This window comes from Punica granatum, chromosome 7 (genome assembly GCF_007655135.1).
Source record: "Punica granatum isolate Tunisia-2019 chromosome 7, ASM765513v2, whole genome shotgun sequence".
NCBI lineage: Eukaryota > Viridiplantae > Streptophyta > Magnoliopsida > Myrtales > Lythraceae > Punica > Punica granatum.
The window spans coordinates 9,707,534-9,725,053 of NC_045133.1; the positions used below are offsets into that span (position 1 = coordinate 9,707,534).

Here is a 17,520-nt window from a genome sequence, read left to right on the forward strand (position 1 = left end):
TATTTATGATCTTAAAAATGTCCTTTTGTTGATTAATACAAATTTGAGCTAATTTATTGACTAAGAATAATTCATGCTTGGTTGACTTGGCCGTGACAACGAGATTCTTTTAATGAATATCGTACTCTTATTACGAGTAAAATATGTCCACTTAAATTAGCGGGCTACTTAAGAATTATTATATTGTGTCATGATTTTCTAATTAGACTATTGAAAATTCAAATTAAATTAGCAAGGCAATCTATTAAATTTATACCAATAAAATACTAATTAGTATAATTTTTTAAAAATTTGGATCATTTACTATCAATAAAGAGTTCATACTTTTTATACCATCAGGGGTAATGATCTAGTGGTTCCAAACTTACTGGTTGGAGACCTCCAAGTCTTAAGTTCAAATTCCCCTGAGGACATATGCTAGGGTGAGCTCTTTAGCTTGGGCCTAGGGTCATCTTTCGCTTTTGAGAACTATACTAGACCCCTGGTGGTGCTACGTTGATGGAGCCACTGCTTGTGCTGATTGTTCAATTCATCTGTATGTTCGCGGTTAAACACGAGAGTCTGAACATTGCGTAAGAGGGGCTGCAATGTTGCTATCATTGTTACTCACCAAAAAACGAGAGTTCATACTTTTTATACGTAAGTAGTTTTATTATTAGTTTCAGTTACATAAATCGGTGTCATTAGAACCAGACCGAACCGGCTGGTTCAACTGGTCGAACCGTAAAATCGAACCTATATTTGATCCGGTTAGCTTAAAAACTGAAAATGCACAAATAGACTGGTGAACCTAAAAAATCGATTGGTTTTTAGATAAACCCATCGAACCCATTCGAATCAGTCGATTTCATGGGTTCAGAATTTTTAAAGGAAATCCAAATCGAATCCCCTGACCTGAATCGAAAATGAGCATAATTGAATCCCGAAACCCTAGTTTCTTTTGTTCTTCATCTTCATTAGTCATCGCTCATCATCACTGATTTCTGTTTCGAGCTCGAGCATCACAAGATTCCTCTTCTCCTTCGATCCGAGTATCACAAGTCCTGCTGCATCAATCTGTTGAACACTTGAACTGATCTAGCAGAGCCTTTGCTGCAAAGGAGTTTCGATTCGAGCTTCCTCTTCTCTTTCAAGCATCAACAGCTTCGATTCGAGCTTTCTCACTGTCTTTGTTGAACGAATCGAGCATAGGAGCTTCGAGCTTCCTCTTCTCCTTCGAGCATTGCAAGATTCACAACAGCTTTAGCTTCCTCTTCTCTTTCTTCTTATCAATGTAATCAGCCCAGAATCGAGCGGGGCTCTGTCGCAGGGATTGGAAGGGAAAAGGCGGGCTAGAGCTTTGTTCTTGTTGTCGATGATGTATTGGAGCATGATGAGGGACTCAGAGATTGGTTTGCCGTTGTGGATGAGGACGGGGATTTTCTTGTGAATGGGGTTCATCTAGAGGGCTTGATTTCTTAACGTTTGTTGGGACTTTGGTTGCGAGAAATCTGTGGGGCTTGAGGGGCTTTGCTTTCTTGGGGGATTTTTGGGTCTATCTTCCTTCTTGGGTCTTCTTGTAGGGCTTTAGATCATCAAGATGTCGTCTGTGTTGGAATGATTTGTCTGAGCTCTGTCCTCCTCCTTGTACACGAATTGGATTGAGAGTGGATCGAGGGAGAACGTACAAAGCAGCGAAGGAGAGAGTGGGAGTTGAGGGGCAAGAGATGGGTTATTTTTGAAAAAAAAAATTGGGGTCTGTTTTTATTAATAATAATGTATTATATAATTTTTAATTAAACGTGCAGTCCGATCCATCGATCTCGATTGGACCCATCAAACCCGTAAATTCATACCTTGATCGGTTCAACATCCGGTCCAGTTATTATAACACTGACACAAACTACTATGACAAACCAAAAAAATTGAAGAAAATTTTTTCCACACGTGGCACCAATCGGTTGCGGCCTAGCGTTTTATGATTTTCTATTATTATGAAAAATTTATATAACTTTTTGAAAAAAATTCTCAAAACAGAAAGGGCCTTAGCCTTTTTTTTTGGTGAAATGGGGCCGAAACCCAATTGACCTTGACATTTTTAATAATAGAATATATACCTTCCTCGTATAATCTCTGAGATCCCAAGACGGTGATCCCAATTATTTATAAATTTATTTTTTTATTATTTATTCTTGGAGTACTTGGGGAAAAAGGCCTACACTTGCCAGTAATTGCGAATCTTCATCAATGTTTGAACTATAGCAATATACTGCCCCAATTGCAATCTCTAGTAACATGGAACCTTTTGTTTCCCGGTGAGACTCCACACTACACGTATCCGGAACTAGCATCCAAAGGGTATATCAATTTGAAGACTATACGAAAATTATGGATGTTTTCTCAAAACATAAAAATTGCATCAATACCACCTAGTAGAGAGAGCAATTCCATACCTCATCTCATACCACTTGATGTCTTGATCTATGTTAAACGTTGCCGTAGACAATAGGTCTCGATGAAAAATGACCTCTAGACAGATCGGGGTGCCTAGGAATCAGGAATGAGACACTTTGGCCTTTCAAGTTTCAAGTGACGGATATGAAAAGAAAGCAAATGGAGCAACGGGTGAGAATTTACAATCATGGGTCATTTCTTAAACCTTGTGGTATAATTTTAATTTTTCAAAAATATTGAACCTTCCTACACAATAATTCTGTATCTTTTTTTATGTCAAAATTTTATTATATAGTGATAATCAATTATTAATATACATTATTTTTGGATGAGTTATTAATATATGTTATCACTATCTTGAAAAAGCATGTATAATCTATTATTATATATAATTAAAATAGATTATAGTGAATGAGAGTACTCCATTTGATCCGCGAGAGCCTTTCACATAGGATTTTCAAGATCAATTGACTATTTCAAGTCTCCATTATTTAATATGGACATGAATTTTCATAATTATTTCATTAATTTTAATTTTACAATTTCTATGAAAATCATTTCCACTCATACAAAAGTCAGAATTGTGTTTCAACAGGTTGTTCAAATTCGAACAACTTCTAGCGTCAAAACAATGTGCGAGATTCAAGACTAGCTGTAAATAAATATGACTTAATTAACTACCATATTTTCTCTCCACTTTCTCCCTTTCTCCTCTCTCCCTATTCCTCCCCTGAATCGCAGGCTTTTTTTTCTTTTCCTTTGATTCAAAATTTATTTATCAATTAATTTTAAATTTATTATATTAGTTGATAATCTAAATTAGATCTACTAAAATACATTATTTAATTTAAAATTTAGCATGTATTTGTTTCAATGTAATTATAAGTGATAAATGAAATAACTACTAATCCATTTAAATTAATTTTATTTGGGGGAGGTAAATTTCGAAGATTTTATATCATTCGAGATCCTAATTACTTAGTGGCCACAAAACTTTCCTTCTTTCAACTTTCCCCCCAATATTTTGTGTTGCATTTTTTCGATTAAAAAAAAAAAGTCACATGCTTGACTGGATTAGTTAAGTCCCATTGGGTTTCTGGATACCTTGATTTACACAAAAAAAGTCAAATCCTCTTGTAGATGTCGGCACCACTGCTCTAATCGAGGTCATTGACAACCTCGCTGAGAGTGGTGGCCGCCACCGCTACACATCATTCTCTTTGAAAATATTGAAGAGAGAGTGACGAAATCTGAGCAATGGGGGTTCTGTCTTCAATCCCACTAGCACAGAGGAAGTGGTCGACGACCTCCTCTGTGTCGGTCGCCGACGGGGGCCTTTACTGTCACCGGCGACCTCGTTCTAGGCAGTAGTGGTTGGAATCGGAGCCACAAGGGCTCTTTCCTTTGAATCGCCCTCCCACCCTCTCCCCGTCTCTCTCTTTAACCTTCTGAGTGAAAATTGAAAGATAGAATCAAGCAATTACTAAAAAATTTCAGGAATACTGCTGCAAATATGAGAAAAGTGCCCCTAAACTATTCAGTCATTAAGTACTTACTCATTTAGTTTTTCCCTATTACTTGACCAATAAGTGTTTTTTAAACTTAAGTCTATCTAGTTAAGTAATTTTTTTTTGTATTTACCAAAAAAAGGGAATGAAATTGAGTGTTGAAAATTTAATTTTAGGATTTAATTAATATTTTTTTTTTCTGAATAGGACTTAATTAATATTACCAAATACGCTCTTACATCATAAGTTTAAATCAATCTATATATTTATTGGTAATTTTAGTTATATAAGGTTTAATTACCCAAAAAAAAGAGCTTTTAACATTTTATCAATTCTAACATAAACTTTTTTCTTGACTTAAAAATGCACAAATTATTGATTTAATATTAATTTTAACACGATGTCAATTTTTTTATTAATTTTTAAAAAGAATTACTAGCATGTACTGCCGATGTCACATGATTCATGATAATTTGTAGAGTGGGACCAATAGAAGTTTATTTAAAGCAAAATTTAAGGGGACAAGAGAAGGGGCAGTGGTCGGCGGCCACCAACCTACTAATTGGGGTGGCCGGCGACCACATAGGACACCAGAGATTCCAATCTGGAGGGAAGGCAGGGACTAAAGCTCTAGCCATCGAAATTGAGGCCACCATTGTCGGCCATCGTCCCTCCTCTCTCGTCCCTTTCGATTTTGCAGTTTTTCTTTGCTTTAGAATAATTTTTTTATTCAAGTGGGTCCCACTCGACCAATTATCATAAGCCACGTCGCATCGGTAGTATACGTCCGTAATTCCCGTTAAAATTATCGAAAATGTTGACGCCAATACTAAAATTAGTATCAAATCGATAATTTATACACTTTTTGGTTAAGAAAAAAATTTGTATAAAAATTAATAAAATGGGAAAATTGGTGCGGTTTATAACCCACGCCGCGTGGATACCCGTCTAGTATTATTATATACAATCCTTCCGTGGTCATTCTCCATTTCCCTCTCATCTCTCTCTCTCTCTCTCTCTCTCTCAGGAACGTCATTTTTGTTCTTTGCAGTCTGGTACCAATCCCAATCCATGAAGATCTTCTGAATCCTCTCCGCAAGACCGAAATCTAACCTAGGGTTTCGCTTCCCCCTAGATTTGAGCCTTCTTCCCAGGGCACCGATTCTTCATGTAATATCTCACCCGGATTGGTCGGAATTCCTCCTGATGTGCTTGAGCAGCAACACCTGCGAGCCCTCCTCCGTGTTATGAAGGTCGTCAAGACTCAGGTATGGCAGCCCTGCAAGAAAAAGAGATCCTGATCGCCCTACTGGAGCTGGAGCTGGAGCTATCGGTGCTGGAATCGGGACTCTAGCGTAGAGGGACGGAGTGGGAGTTCCGGGCGGGAGAGAGCAGGAATATACAAGAAGCGCTTTAGAGAAAGATAAGGGTGAGAAGATGGCGGCACGAGGTGCCTCGAGCAGCAGCGGGAGTGGCAGTGGCAGCAGGACGCGAGTCGGGAAGTACGAGCTCGGGCGGACGCTCGGGGAGGGGACCTTCGCTAAGGTCAAATTCGCGAGGAACACGGAGACCGGGGAGCACGTCGCGGTTAAGATTCTCGACAAGGAGAAGGTCCTCAAGCACAAGATGATCGATCAAGTATGTCTTGCACCGTCGCCTCTCTTCTTCTGTTATGGTTGCAACAATATAAAAGCTTCTATATTTTTCGTGATTCTTGGAGGATGAAATGAGGAAGAAGGGGATCTGATTGTTCGTCATTCGTATACCATTGAAAAGATTGTTTAACAGTTAAAAACCTGAACTTTATGCAGACGCCCACTTGGGGAGGAAAGGAAAACGAAAATAGTTGACTCTTCTCATGTGGGAAGGTTCAGGAATCAGATTTGCATATGTAATATCTGAATCAATCTGAATTTAGAATAGCTGTACATACCGTAGAATATTCTTGGTGAGTCTTGTACTCCTGATATGACTTTTATGCCGAAGATGCAAAGCTGCTGACTATGAGAGGGAACTGTTGATGTTTGACAGTTAGTGATTGTTACTGTTAAAGATACGGATGGTAACCTCTCTGCAGAGTAGTCTATTTTGCAGATATCGACGGAATCTATTCCTCTCTTTGTCTATTCATTTAGTTTTGCCCAAGAAGTTGCAGTTAATGTTTTCCCTTAATTTTCTTTTATCCAGCATGTGATCGTTAAATACATTTCTAGTTTCGTCATTAGATTTTCTTTTTTACGTGGTACTTTTTCCAGTAACGTGATAGAAACCACTTTTACTCTCTGAAATATGTTGCCTTAAATTTATCTTTATTGTCTATGAATGGTCCATTGCAGATCAAACGGGAAATCTCGACTATGAAGTTGGTTAGACATCCAAATGTTATCCGCATGTATGAGGTAAGAAGACCGCTTGCCTTTCCATTGATTGTCCCTCTAGTTATGACTGACATGACTCACCCTTTATGGCGTTCTTCTCATGATTGTTATTGTCTCTGCTTTGCATTTATCAGCAGTGTGATAACTTTTTCCCTTAAAATGTAATAGTGCAGTTTCCCGTTTTGTTTTCCTTTTCCAATTTTTTAAGCATGAGTGCCTTAAGAATTTGAATTTGTTCAGGTGATGGCTAGCAAGACTAAGATATATATTGTTCTGGAGTTAGTGACTGGGGGTGAGCTTTTTGACAAAATTGTAAGAACAAACTGCCTCAACTTGCTTTTACTGAAGGAAATCTTACTTACGGAACTAACAAGAAGATTCTCTGTGCTAATACGCTGTTCTATGAGATAGGCGAGTAAAGGGAGGCTAAAAGAAGACGAAGCCAGAAAGTACTTTCAACAGCTTATTAATGCAGTTGACTATTGCCATAGCAGGGGTGTTTTCCATAGAGATCTCAAGGTGGGCCCTTGCAAGTGTTGTACAAATTATAGACTGCATGCAGTATTTACAGATTTTCTCCATGCATTACTACCTGTAATTTTGATGAATAGCAACTTTCCAGCATGAGTTCTAATTGCGTTTGGAATTTTACAGCCAGAGAATTTGCTGTTGGATGCTAATGGATTTCTGAAAGTTTCAGATTTTGGATTAAGTGCTCTTCCTCAACAAGTTCGGGTCAGCATTCATATTCTAAGACGTGGAACAATCATTGATGAATTTCCATGTGTTAAATTTGCTGTGGTCTGTGGAAAGAGAGCAGTGTTGTTGGATATTCTTGTCCAAATTATGGAAGAGTACATTTATGAGTGATTATTATGAACATATTTGTGAATACTCTGTTTGCTATGATGACAGTTTGTGTTTATGATACATATCATTTGTTCATCTATCTAAAGCAGCAAGTAAATAGTACTTTGGCAAGTATGCTTAATAAGCCTTTCCTTTTAGACCATATGTACTGACAATACTAGTAGAGATGAAGACAATTATAATATATGAGATGGCCTAGATATTTTTTCCTAGCTTTATATCTGATGGCCAAAAAGGGGGGAAAAGAAAATCTCATTTTCGTCTTTCTTGGTCTCATCTAGGAAGATGGACTTCTGCACACAACTTGTGGAACACCAAATTATGTTGCTCCAGAGGTAAATTGGGTTATTTGAATTGGCATACTGCCTGTTCGGTACAAAGTGTTCTGAAGCAATTCACTTTATCATGTTTGCTCTGTGCTATGACAGGTGATAAACAACAAAGGCTATGATGGTGCTAAGGCAGATCTGTGGTCCTGTGGTGTGATACTTTTTGTCTTAATGGCTGGCTATTTGCCTTTTGAAGAATCTAATCTCCTGGCTTTGTATAAAAAGGTGAGTGTTACTTCTCATTCTTTCTGTTTCTTGATTCAAATGAGTTAAATCCATGATTATGTTACCAGAAACTACTGCATCGTTCTGGCTTCGGTTTGTAGTTTTCTCAGACAAGGCCCTATTGTTGCAGATATTCAAAGCTGATTTTACATGTCCACCCTGGTTCTCATCTAGTGCGAAAAAGCTTATTAAGAGAATTTTGGACCCTAATCCTGTGACGGTATCTTCCTGTTTCATGCTCTTTTCTCTCTCTCTCTCTCTCTCTCTCTCTCTCTCTCTTCCTCCTCCCCCCCCCCCCCCCCCCCAATACAAAAAAAAAACTGAGATCTGTTGTTGCATTTTGGGAATGGGAAAGGGTACTGTCCCAACTCACTTCAGGCCACATGCTTGGTTGCTTTTCTCATAGTTGACTGTTGACTGTGCTTCCTAATGTTATCAAACAGCGCATTACAATTGCTGAGGTCATCGAAAATGACTGGTTTAAGAAAGGATATAAGCCTCCAAGTTTTGAACAGGCTAACGTAAGCCTTGATGACGTTAATGCTATCTTCAATGAGTCAGGGGTAAGGTTAAAAAAATCATGAGATAAATTTGGAGGTGTAGTTCTCAGTATTATTCGTGACCATATACTGTCAATAATGTGAATTAACATTCTCGGTATCAGAGTCCACAGAACCTCGTTGTGGAGAGGCGGGAAGAAGGACCTGCTGCACCTGTCACTATGAATGCCTTTGAGCTCATTTCAACATCTCGGGGTCTCAATCTCAGTTCTCTTTTTGAAAAGCAAATGGTAATCTTCAAAGCTTGTAGAACATTCTGGAGAGATACACCTCCTTTGAGAACCTTCATTTAATTTGTGCTTCACTAGGCTTTTCAGTTTCTAGTAATTGCTTGGTTCCATCTAACGTAAGCCTTGATGATGTTAATGCTATCTTCAATGAGTCAGGGGTAAGGTTAAAAAATTTATGGGATAAGCCTAGTGAAGCACACATTAAATTCTGAAGAGATACGCCTTTTACCTCACGTTCAGTGTTCGATTGTATAACTTGTTTAAGGCATAACATTTTGTTCTTGTAGCATAAGGCTTGAAAGGTCTGTCTTTTTATTGTTTCTGGTTTTGGGGATCTCTTTAACTTTTTTCGTTTTGCACTCAGAATGTTTATTAATGAGGTTGCTGCATTCTATGTAAAGGGACTTGTCAAGAGGGAGACAAGATTTACATCCAAATGTCCAGCCAAAGAGATAATCTCAAAGATCGAAGAGACCGCAATGCCTTTGGGCTTTGATGTAAAGAAAAATAACTACAAGGTATGATAAGCGGCCCCTCAGTCAATCATGTAGCTCTCCTGTTTTCCTAGAAAAGATGTTACTTTTCTACGTTGCGAGCCATTTAGTGTGATTAAGTTGGAAAAATAATTGTACTTCCCTTTTATAAGGCCTTTGATAATCTTCCAAATTGATATTTGTGGTAATCAAATCTTGAGATGCTCATGCAACTTCAATTTCGCGATTTGTACTTGTATTCTTCCTGAAGGAAGCTCTGTGAGCACTATAATCTTGGCCCCATTATATTGCTCCTGCAATTGGGCCTTTTCATTGCTGGAATAGATGTTTTGGTCTGTTTATTAGAAAACTCACGAGGAGAACTAAAAGATAAGATTGGCAAAAACCTGTAGTTGGGACATGCGATGAAGTTCTTTATTGTTGGCTCTTCTGATGGGTACACACTGTTTACTTAATGCAGATGAAGTTGCTGGGTGAGAAAACAGGACGAAAGGGTCATTTAGCTGTTGCAACAGAGGTAAATCATATTCCTTGTCTATGCAGGCCTTATTGTTTTTGGGCTGTTCTTCAGAATAAAATCCACAATGTATTTTTGGCCTTTTCCAGATATTTGAGGTGGCCCCTTCACTTTACATGGTTGAGCTCCGAAAATCTGGAGGGGATACTTTGGAGTTTCACAAGGTAACTTTCGATTATTAACATCTTACGTGGTCTTCGCGAAACGGACTGAGATAAATTTCATTTCTCGGAATCTTTTTAAGGTCTAAATAATCTGTAAGTTGACGTTTTCAGTTTTTCATGCAGTTTTACAAGAACCTCTCGACTGGACTTAAGGACATTGTTTGGAAAACTGATGAGCCCATAGAGGAAGAGAGCAGTGGTTAGTGCCGCTTGCTGGTTATTTTTAAGGCATCATCTTCTCATGTTATTTACTTTTTCCGGTGTGAAGTGCATCCAGAATCCTATAATACATTCTTTTGTGGGCAAGAGAGGAGTGATTTCTACAGCTCTATACAAATTCAGCTCAATGCCAGCTCTTGCAAACAATAAACACGAGAAATTAAATTTAGACATCATCAAGAAGCTGATTCTTGGTTTATTAAATGCTGTTTCTCAATAAAAGGTGTTAGTAACGACACATCTTCACCGGCTTTTTCTTCACATTTTGCAGGTGTTGCTGTTGGAGAGAGGTCCTGAATCTTCCCCCTTCCTCCTGGCTTTCACAAGTGGTCTTTGCCCTTCCATAATTTGTAGAACTGCATCCAACTATGGCTTGCTTGCTTCACTTGATTGGTTCCGTATAGTACGGTACAAACTATACATTTGGTGCTATCTAAAGCGTGTTTTGTTTCAAACAAATTATGACGTGGAGTACGCCTGTGGTAGACCTATTGTTTCAGAACCAAGTCTTGTGCAATTCTTTTTCAGCTTGCATCCTTTTTCAGTGAAACTAAGTCTATAGAAAGAACTGTCATCTTTGGGCAATGAGGTTCACGTTGTCACGCTTGTTACTATTGGGATTAGGGCCTGACCCCGGGTAGGGTTTGGTTTTCATATCGATACCGGGTGAAAGGACTGGGTCTAGCTTCCATGGAGAGCTAGTTCGACCTATGAATGATTAGTGTTTGTTGACAACAGAACTTATGTCTTCTTCTCTATGATCTCCAAGAGCACAATTACCTCATTGGCTGACCCTGCCACGTGTCGGCTCAAGAGAAATTTTGCAACCCATGAGATAAGAAGACCCCACAAAAGCCAAAAATATTTTAAAAAAAGTGAAAATTGAAATAAAAATGAAAATTCGAAAGACTCGCTCCATCTTCATCTTCAACTATGTCAACCGCCTTCCTCACCATGCCACCAACATTACCTTCACACTCCATACGCTGCTCTTCTTCTTCACTGTCCTTTCAACCAAACACTGCAAAGCCCCAACCTTTCATCCTCCCTAAGTCCACAAGCCTCTCCCTCCAATTCAGGGAGAAGATCCTCTGCCTCGAGACCCTCGGCGTCGACTCCGGGAAGGTCCTCTCCCGGAACCCGTCCCTCTGCACTTCCTCCCTCCAGTCCCTACACTCCATCATCTCCTTCCTCCGGTCCAAGGGCATCCACCACAAGGACATGCCCCGGATCTTCGGGATGTGCCCGAGGATCCTCACCTCCGACGTCGAAGCCGACATCGACCCGGTCTTCCACTTCCTCTCCAACGAGCTCTGGGTCCCCGAGAACCAGTTCCGGAGGGTCATCAACAAGTGCCCCAGGCTGCTCTCTGTGGGCGTCGACGCACAGCTTAAACCTGCCCTGGATTACCTCAAGAGGATCGGGTTTCGGAACCTGAAGGCCCTCGCTTATCAGGACCCGATACTCCTGGTCTCGAGCGTGGAGAGGACCTTGATCCCGAAGCTGAAGTACTTGGAGAGCATCGGGTTTCAGGGGAAGGATGCAGTGGGGATGGTGCTGAGGTGCCCGGGGCTTTTCACTTTCAGCATAGAGAACAACTTCGAGCCGAAGTTCGGGTACTTTGAGATGGAGATGAAGGGGAGGCGGTTGGATGAGCTGAGGGGTTTCCCGCAGTACTTTGCGTTCAGCCTGGAGAAGAGGATAAAGCCGAGGCATAGAAAAGTAGTCTGGAGCGGAGTCGAGATGGGGCTGCCTGTGATGCTCAAGTCCACTGACGATGAGTTTCACAACTTGATTAGGCAAGGTCGTGTTTGAATCAATAAAACGCGAGGACTTTACGAGGTTGAGACGGGAGATAGAGAGCCATTGCACCGAACCCCATCTTCCTTGAAATTTTAACTCGGTCTGAAGTTTTATGCTAGGAATATCTTGCAGATTGAAGCTTTATGGGTGCAGACCGCGGATCCTGTCTGGCTAATGTGAAGCCAGAGTTAACTGTGTAGTTAACAGCTAACATTTGAGCTGTCGATATTCTCTCGGTTGTATGCTTGAGGCCTCAAGGTTCGCTTATAGCGGGTTCGGGTTTACATGCCACCATGTGTCCTTTCTAAGTTAGTATGAAGAACCAAACTCAAAGTTTACTCTGTTGGTTTTTAGGTTTCAAACAAAGAAACCTGATAAAGCAGTTCCTTGAAGAACCCCTGCATCTATCGATTCTCAAATGGCTTGTTTCCGAATTGGCACACAAAGTTCCTTTATCCTGATAGATAATGGTATCGAAAACTCATGTATCGATTACATAGTGTCGTCTGGCCCATTAGTTAACTCCAGCTGTGATTGTCTCTGGTTCCTGGTCTTCAATGCAGTGTACAGCAGAAACTGAAGTTTCAATGCGCATGTTCGTGCAAGGTAATAAACTTCTACTTCAACACGCATAATTGTCGCATAATTTATTCTGCATAATGATAGCATGATTGATTCTCAGCCTTCGATTCGGCTCCTCTTAATAAAATCAAATTGATAAAGAGCATGACTAACATCCATTGCTATTTCTACTTTTATCTCAAACATAAGTGGGTGAAGAAGGAAGTGGCTGTATCATGTGCGCAAAGCTTGCAGATGAAGAAAATATATTCATCGCTGCTGATAAGTTGTCTGAATCCAAAGATCATGTCGGAGAAAACTAACTTCCGGATAGAAACATACACATATAGAGATAGATAACAAGAGAATGCTCATTATACGGCCTTGTTATAGACTGACAAACTACCAGTCATCGCTATCTCAATCTCCGTACTTCATTTGCTTATCTAGTTTCTCTGCCGAGGTTCCAACCGAGAAGACAATATACAAGCGGAACACCAAATTACAACATTGATAGAACAAAAACTACTGTCACAGGTTCTTTCATTTTGCGGTTTTACCTCTCTCAAAGTGCATCAAAGAACCAAGACAAGGAACAAGACTTACAATTCACATGAGGGTGTCTATAGATTACTGCATTTACAAGAACTTACAGATCACACCTTTTTTATCTGAGTTTTCCCCGTAACTGAGGATCCACCATGTTATGTGATTGCCCACTAGCCGAAGAGAATGTCTTGTGAAGTGAATGCAGCCCAAGCATCCTGTTTCAGGCGAGAACGGGCTCAGTATTAATTGCACACGGACAATATCCTTACATCGGAAAGTTGCACCTTGGTTTTTCAAAGGTTCAGGAGTACTATGATGTTTGCTTTCTTAGTTTTCAACAGAAATTGAGAAGCATAGCAGCGAAGAAACGTCAGATTAAGATGCACAACCGAAGCAACATCATCATGGAAAGAGTGATGGGAAAACCGAAAACCAAAAGATTGTTCAGAAAGTGTATATTCCCACACTCGAACGAGTTGCATTCTCATCCATCTTAATCTACTGCTTTGACGGGAAACATACAATTACCTGGAGGATAGAGAAGGCCTTCTCTGCGATATACTTCTCCTGAGCTGTTGCTCCTCTCTGTTGGAGCTTATCGGGGTGCAGACACAGCCTTGCTTTCTGGTAAGCCTTCTTCACGAGAGAGCTCTCCATGAGGCTTGTTATCGGCATCATGCTCCAGCCACTCCTCGGCCACAATATCTGAAAGTAATCCACATAGGCTCCAATTTTACAAACATCCAGAAAACAAGCCAAGCATATGAAACTGGATGCAATATCTATCTATTTAGTACTTGATGTAGTGTCGATAGGAGTAGCCGGATGTTGTTCTCTTTTCCTGCCAACCATGACCTTATGTCTTCGTCCACTTGCTCCATTTCTATCTGCAGATTATTGAGCTACATAGTTAAAACTATAAGTTCAAACTCTGTGAACTCAACAAGAAATGTTCCATGTCAGGAGGGAGCATTGCTCTTAGAGCATGCTTTCTTAGGTTTCGTTCTATTTTGCGTAAGTTGTCAGAATCGGAAAATGGGAATAGAGAAATTCGTGGATCCTTGCAAAGATTGGTAACGAAAGGAAGTACTGTTTTCTCCATTGTGTCTGTTCTATGCGTAGGTCCCATTTCATTCCTTTGTATCATATATGAACTTAAGAGTTCCAAACACCGTCGACTTACCACCGACAAATGCATTTTATGATGGCCTCCTCTACTTTCATGAAAATATTTGGAAGTATCAGGTCCCTCTGCAACATATAATTCGATTTTAAACGAAACCATTAGCATCTCAGCAGATCCTTGAAATGATATATCCATAATTTTTGGATTCAAACAATATGCAGAGCGTTACCTTTTTCCTCAGCAGATTTATCGTCTTTGCCTTGTCGTGTCAGGCTCGAATCTTTCCACTCCTGGTGAGCATTAAATCGCTCCTTCGCCCAAGCGATTGCCTCATCAATTCCCTCTGCTTCTCCTGCGGGTTCCCTATGATTAGGACCAATCTCTATGATGAAGGAGCTTGAAATCTCATCTTCATCTTCATCTCCGTCCGCCTCAACACCTTCCTCTTCGACCATTAAATTGTTATCGTCATTATTTTGCCTACTTTCAAGGTCCTGATGACCGAGTGAAGATACTACCGATGCAGCAGGGGTATTCACCTCTATATCATCGCTGGAGATCTTCACACTCTTGTAAGAGCTCGGATCGATGCTGAACGTTTCGGGTGATGTGACCCGCCTTGAGAAGCTGTTGAAGGGGCTCCTGGAGTGCTGCCCGTGTTCAGTTTCCGAGTACTGAGTTTCAATAGGAGAAGCACGTGCAGATGGAAATGGCGATACTAATCGAGTCTTCAGAGGTTCGTCGGGCTTGATTGTCGATGAGTTCCATCGGCACGGAACATTGATCGGCCTACAAGTACCAACCAAATAAACCTTTCATATTACGCAATTTTCCAGTAACACCAACTTCCACGACAATTTATTTCGTACAGTTCTAGCTATTGGGAAGTTAAGATTAACAATGTATGCCAAGTACATGTTTAGTACAAGTAAAAATGCTTTACATTCCAGGGTCAAGCAATCCTATGCCCAAACGAGAATTAGTCCCAAACTCAGCCAATAGATCGGGAATATCCCTGGTCTTACCGAAAACAAAAGTTCTTTGCGTTCCTAGATTAGAAATCGGATTTGATCAATAAAAAGAAATAACGTACCGAACCTTCGGGATTTTAGTCCTTTGAGAACCCAAAGTGTACCGTACTTTAAGATGGCATGGACTGACTGAACAGAATCTCAGCGTAAAAGAGGAACTTTTCATTTGAGCCCTTTAGGTTTGGTACCTGTCTCAATCTTGTCCTCTACATTTTTAGTAATCTTAGGCTAGCTCATGTGTTTTGTTTGGCCGGAATTGGTAAAATACTCAATACTACCGAAAAAGGATGAATCAATCACATGACGAGAACGAAAATAAAAGGAAAATATAGGGTAATTCCAAGACTCATAATTTAAAACTCATTAAGTACTCAGAATCTCGTATTAACCATGATGCAAACATACATTTGAGAATTTCGAGAAATTGGAGTTTGCGACTTAAGCCCATTTCGCCATCCACGACGATGATCTTATGTATAACTTATGTTCATTCGATTATATATTGATGAAGTGATTTAATTAGTCACTCTTAGCTAGCAAGGCATGTCAAAACAAGGGTTCTGATGGTAGAATCGTCAAACTAAGGGGGGCAAATTGAATCATCTAAAATTACCGGGGGCAATCCGTAAAGAAGAAAAAGGACAAAACCAGCAAATTAGCGGATGTCCCGCGAATTTAACGGACCTACGAAATTCCCTCTTTACCCCTACTAATGACGACAGTTGCACACGGCACAAAATGTAGAGGTAAAAAATTAATTACCCTACATGGGCAAAACTGTCCAAACAACGAAAGGCAAATTCTGGAAAAGTGAAATGGATCAGTTGATCACTGATCACAGCCTACCTGAGCTTAGAAGCGAAAGAAGAGAGTGCGACGTCATCTCTGATCACCGGCCGAAGCGGGCTAAGATCCTCGGAGCTCAACACCGATGAAGAGTTGGACCTCGATTTCGGCTTTGACTTGGCGTTCGACCCTGGCCGGGTCCGGTCCCTAGACCTGCGGTCACCGTCTGATCCGAAAATGTCCCCATAGAAGGTGTCGGTTCTCTCCGGGATCCGGAACGCCGGCAGGCTCCGGCCGCTCCTGGTCGCTGGAGAAGCGAGCTCCGGCGGCCGGAAGACCTCCTCGTAGAAGGAGGTGGGAGTGGTGGCGGCGAAGACGAAGTCGCCGGAGAACTTGCGGAGGAGGACGGTCTGGGGAGGCCCGCCGAAGACGTCGGCAAAGTCGTCGGGGTCTAGTGCTTCCGAGAGGGAGGATCGGCGACGGGTGAAGCCTGGAGGGGATGCCGTGACCGTCCGGCGGCGGGGAGTCTGGGATGACGCCGGCATTCCCATGCGCATCCGCCATGACTCGTCCATGGCTGGGGACAGTAGAGAGTAGAGAGTGTAGAGAGAAAGAGAGAGAGAGAGATGATAGGGAGAGAAGAATGTGTCGTAATAAAGATGGAAGAAAAAGGAGCTTTTCTCCACATTGCAAAAGAATTAATTATTTTTTTCACCCAAAAAGGAATGTTGATACTTTGCTTGCTATAATACGATGCATTGTTTTAAAAAATGGGCACCTTTTTACGTCCAAATTATAAGGACGACGAGGAAGAGGATGTAGTACCGTGACATACACATTCACTTGTGAATTAATAAGTTGTTTGATTATCTAAGATAAGAGAGTTCATGTATATTTTATTTCTCATTATTCTTCTCAATACAAAGGACATCTTTGTAATTAAAAAAAAAGAAAGAAAAATGGCGCCTTACAGTAGTACACATTATCGCATACAAATAAAGAGTTTCTAGATTTGATTCATGCCAATCACAGGGTAAGGGGAATGGAAGTGAAACTTTCACTCTTGAGGGCTCATTTTCTTTCAACCCCTTTTGGGGTTGGAAGACTTTTTCGGTGACAAAATATGAAAAAATCATACTGATATAAAAAGGCCAAATTATCCACCATTTTTTTTTGCTAATAAGTCCATATAGAAAGATTATATAGTCATTTGATTTTGAAATTATTTTTCTCTCCCTCCATTTTCCTTACTAATATAGTTAAATTTTTATTTTCCTCCTTTTCATTTCCTCTACTAAATATATTCAAATACGGTTATCACTTTCCCTCTTCTCCCTTCCCTTTCCCTTAACAAATCGTTTACTAAATATATTCAAATACAGTTAAAATTTCACTTCCCCTCTTCTGCCCTCCCTTTCCCTTAATAAATCGTATCCAAATGGAGTGTATTAGAAAAACATAGAACTGAAACACTGGATTGCACCAATTTGCCTACTTTCCATTGTCAACTGCAGCTTCCATCCACTGTTATCATGAACAACGACCTATTGGATGGATGGGACGGTAAAGGTAAAACTTACGACTTACTTCACCGAACAAAAACTTACAATTATTAATATTGATTCACTTTTTTCTTGCGTATTCCGAAAATTAAGTTTAAGAAATATATAAAGGATCAGTTGAAGGATTTTAAAGAAAAATATATTTTAATATTGACTACTAAATTACTATTAGATT

General features: G+C 40.2%; 3 protein-coding genes across 5 annotated transcripts; 2 read left to right on the forward strand and 1 right to left on the reverse strand.

The window, feature by feature from the left end:
- Positions 1–4,901: 4,901 nt before the first annotated feature.
- LOC116213362 (CBL-interacting serine/threonine-protein kinase 23-like) lies at positions 4,902–10,477 on the forward strand. Of its 3 annotated transcripts, none has more exons than XM_031548251.1 (15): positions 4,902–5,579; positions 6,278–6,340; positions 6,560–6,631; positions 6,731–6,838; positions 6,974–7,054; positions 7,471–7,524; positions 7,618–7,743; positions 7,874–7,963; positions 8,187–8,306; positions 8,417–8,533; positions 8,935–9,051; positions 9,488–9,544; positions 9,634–9,708; positions 9,832–9,907; positions 10,199–10,477. In XM_031548251.1, exons 1-15 carry the CDS (start codon positions 5,379–5,381, stop codon positions 10,222–10,224), a joined length of 1,383 nt encoding a protein of 460 aa, XP_031404111.1. In that variant the 5' UTR covers positions 4,902–5,378; the 3' UTR covers positions 10,225–10,477. The 3 variants fall into 3 exon arrangements, with proteins under 3 accessions (XP_031404111.1, XP_031404110.1, XP_031404112.1); XM_031548250.1 differs by having other exon boundaries at positions 4,903–5,579; positions 8,408–8,533; XM_031548252.1 differs by lacking the exon at positions 8,187–8,306 and having other exon boundaries at positions 4,903–5,579; positions 8,408–8,533.
- Positions 10,478–10,661: 184 nt separating this feature from the next.
- Positions 10,662–12,417, forward strand: LOC116213363 (transcription termination factor MTEF1, chloroplastic-like). The gene has a single exon (XM_031548253.1). The coding sequence runs from the start codon at positions 10,861–10,863 to the stop codon at positions 11,740–11,742; it is 882 nt and encodes a 293-aa protein (XP_031404113.1). The 5' UTR covers positions 10,662–10,860; the 3' UTR covers positions 11,743–12,417.
- A 186-nt stretch (positions 12,418–12,603) lies between these two features.
- On the reverse strand, positions 12,604–16,447 carry LOC116213361 (auxilin-related protein 2). The gene is made up of 6 exons (XM_031548248.1): positions 15,844–16,447; positions 14,196–14,755; positions 14,024–14,091; positions 13,638–13,727; positions 13,369–13,545; positions 12,604–13,055 (listed from the first exon to the last, which is right to left on the reverse strand). Exons 1-6 carry the CDS (start codon positions 16,356–16,358, stop codon positions 13,011–13,013), a joined length of 1,455 nt encoding a protein of 484 aa, XP_031404108.1. The 5' UTR covers positions 16,359–16,447; the 3' UTR covers positions 12,604–13,010.
- Between the last annotated feature and the right edge of the window lie 1,073 nt (positions 16,448–17,520).

Bases quoted from the DNA above. Each gene is read 5' to 3' on its own strand.
- LOC116213362 (XM_031548250.1), top strand. From the start codon at position 5,379: ATGGCGGCACGAGGTGCCTCGAGCAGCAGCGGGAGTGGCAGTGGCAGC. The intron at 7,525-7,617 runs GTAAATTGGGTT...GTGCTATGACAG, and splicing joins CAAATTATGTTGCTCCAGAG to GTGATAAACAACAAAGGCTA. The intron at 8,307-8,407 runs GTAAGGTTAAAA...TCTCGGTATCAG, and splicing joins CTATCTTCAATGAGTCAGGG to AGTCCACAGAACCTCGTTGT.
- LOC116213363 (XM_031548253.1), top strand. From the start codon at position 10,861: ATGTCAACCGCCTTCCTCACCATGCCACCAACATTACCTTCACACTCC.
- LOC116213361 (XM_031548248.1), bottom strand. From the start codon at position 16,358: ATGGACGAGTCATGGCGGATGCGCATGGGAATGCCGGCGTCATCCCAG. The intron at 14,756-15,843 runs GTAGGCTGTGAT...TGGTACTTGTAG, and splicing joins TCTTTCGCTTCTAAGCTCAG to GCCGATCAATGTTCCGTGCC. The intron at 14,092-14,195 runs GTAACGCTCTGC...TATATGTTGCAG, and splicing joins TAAATCTGCTGAGGAAAAAG to AGGGACCTGATACTTCCAAA.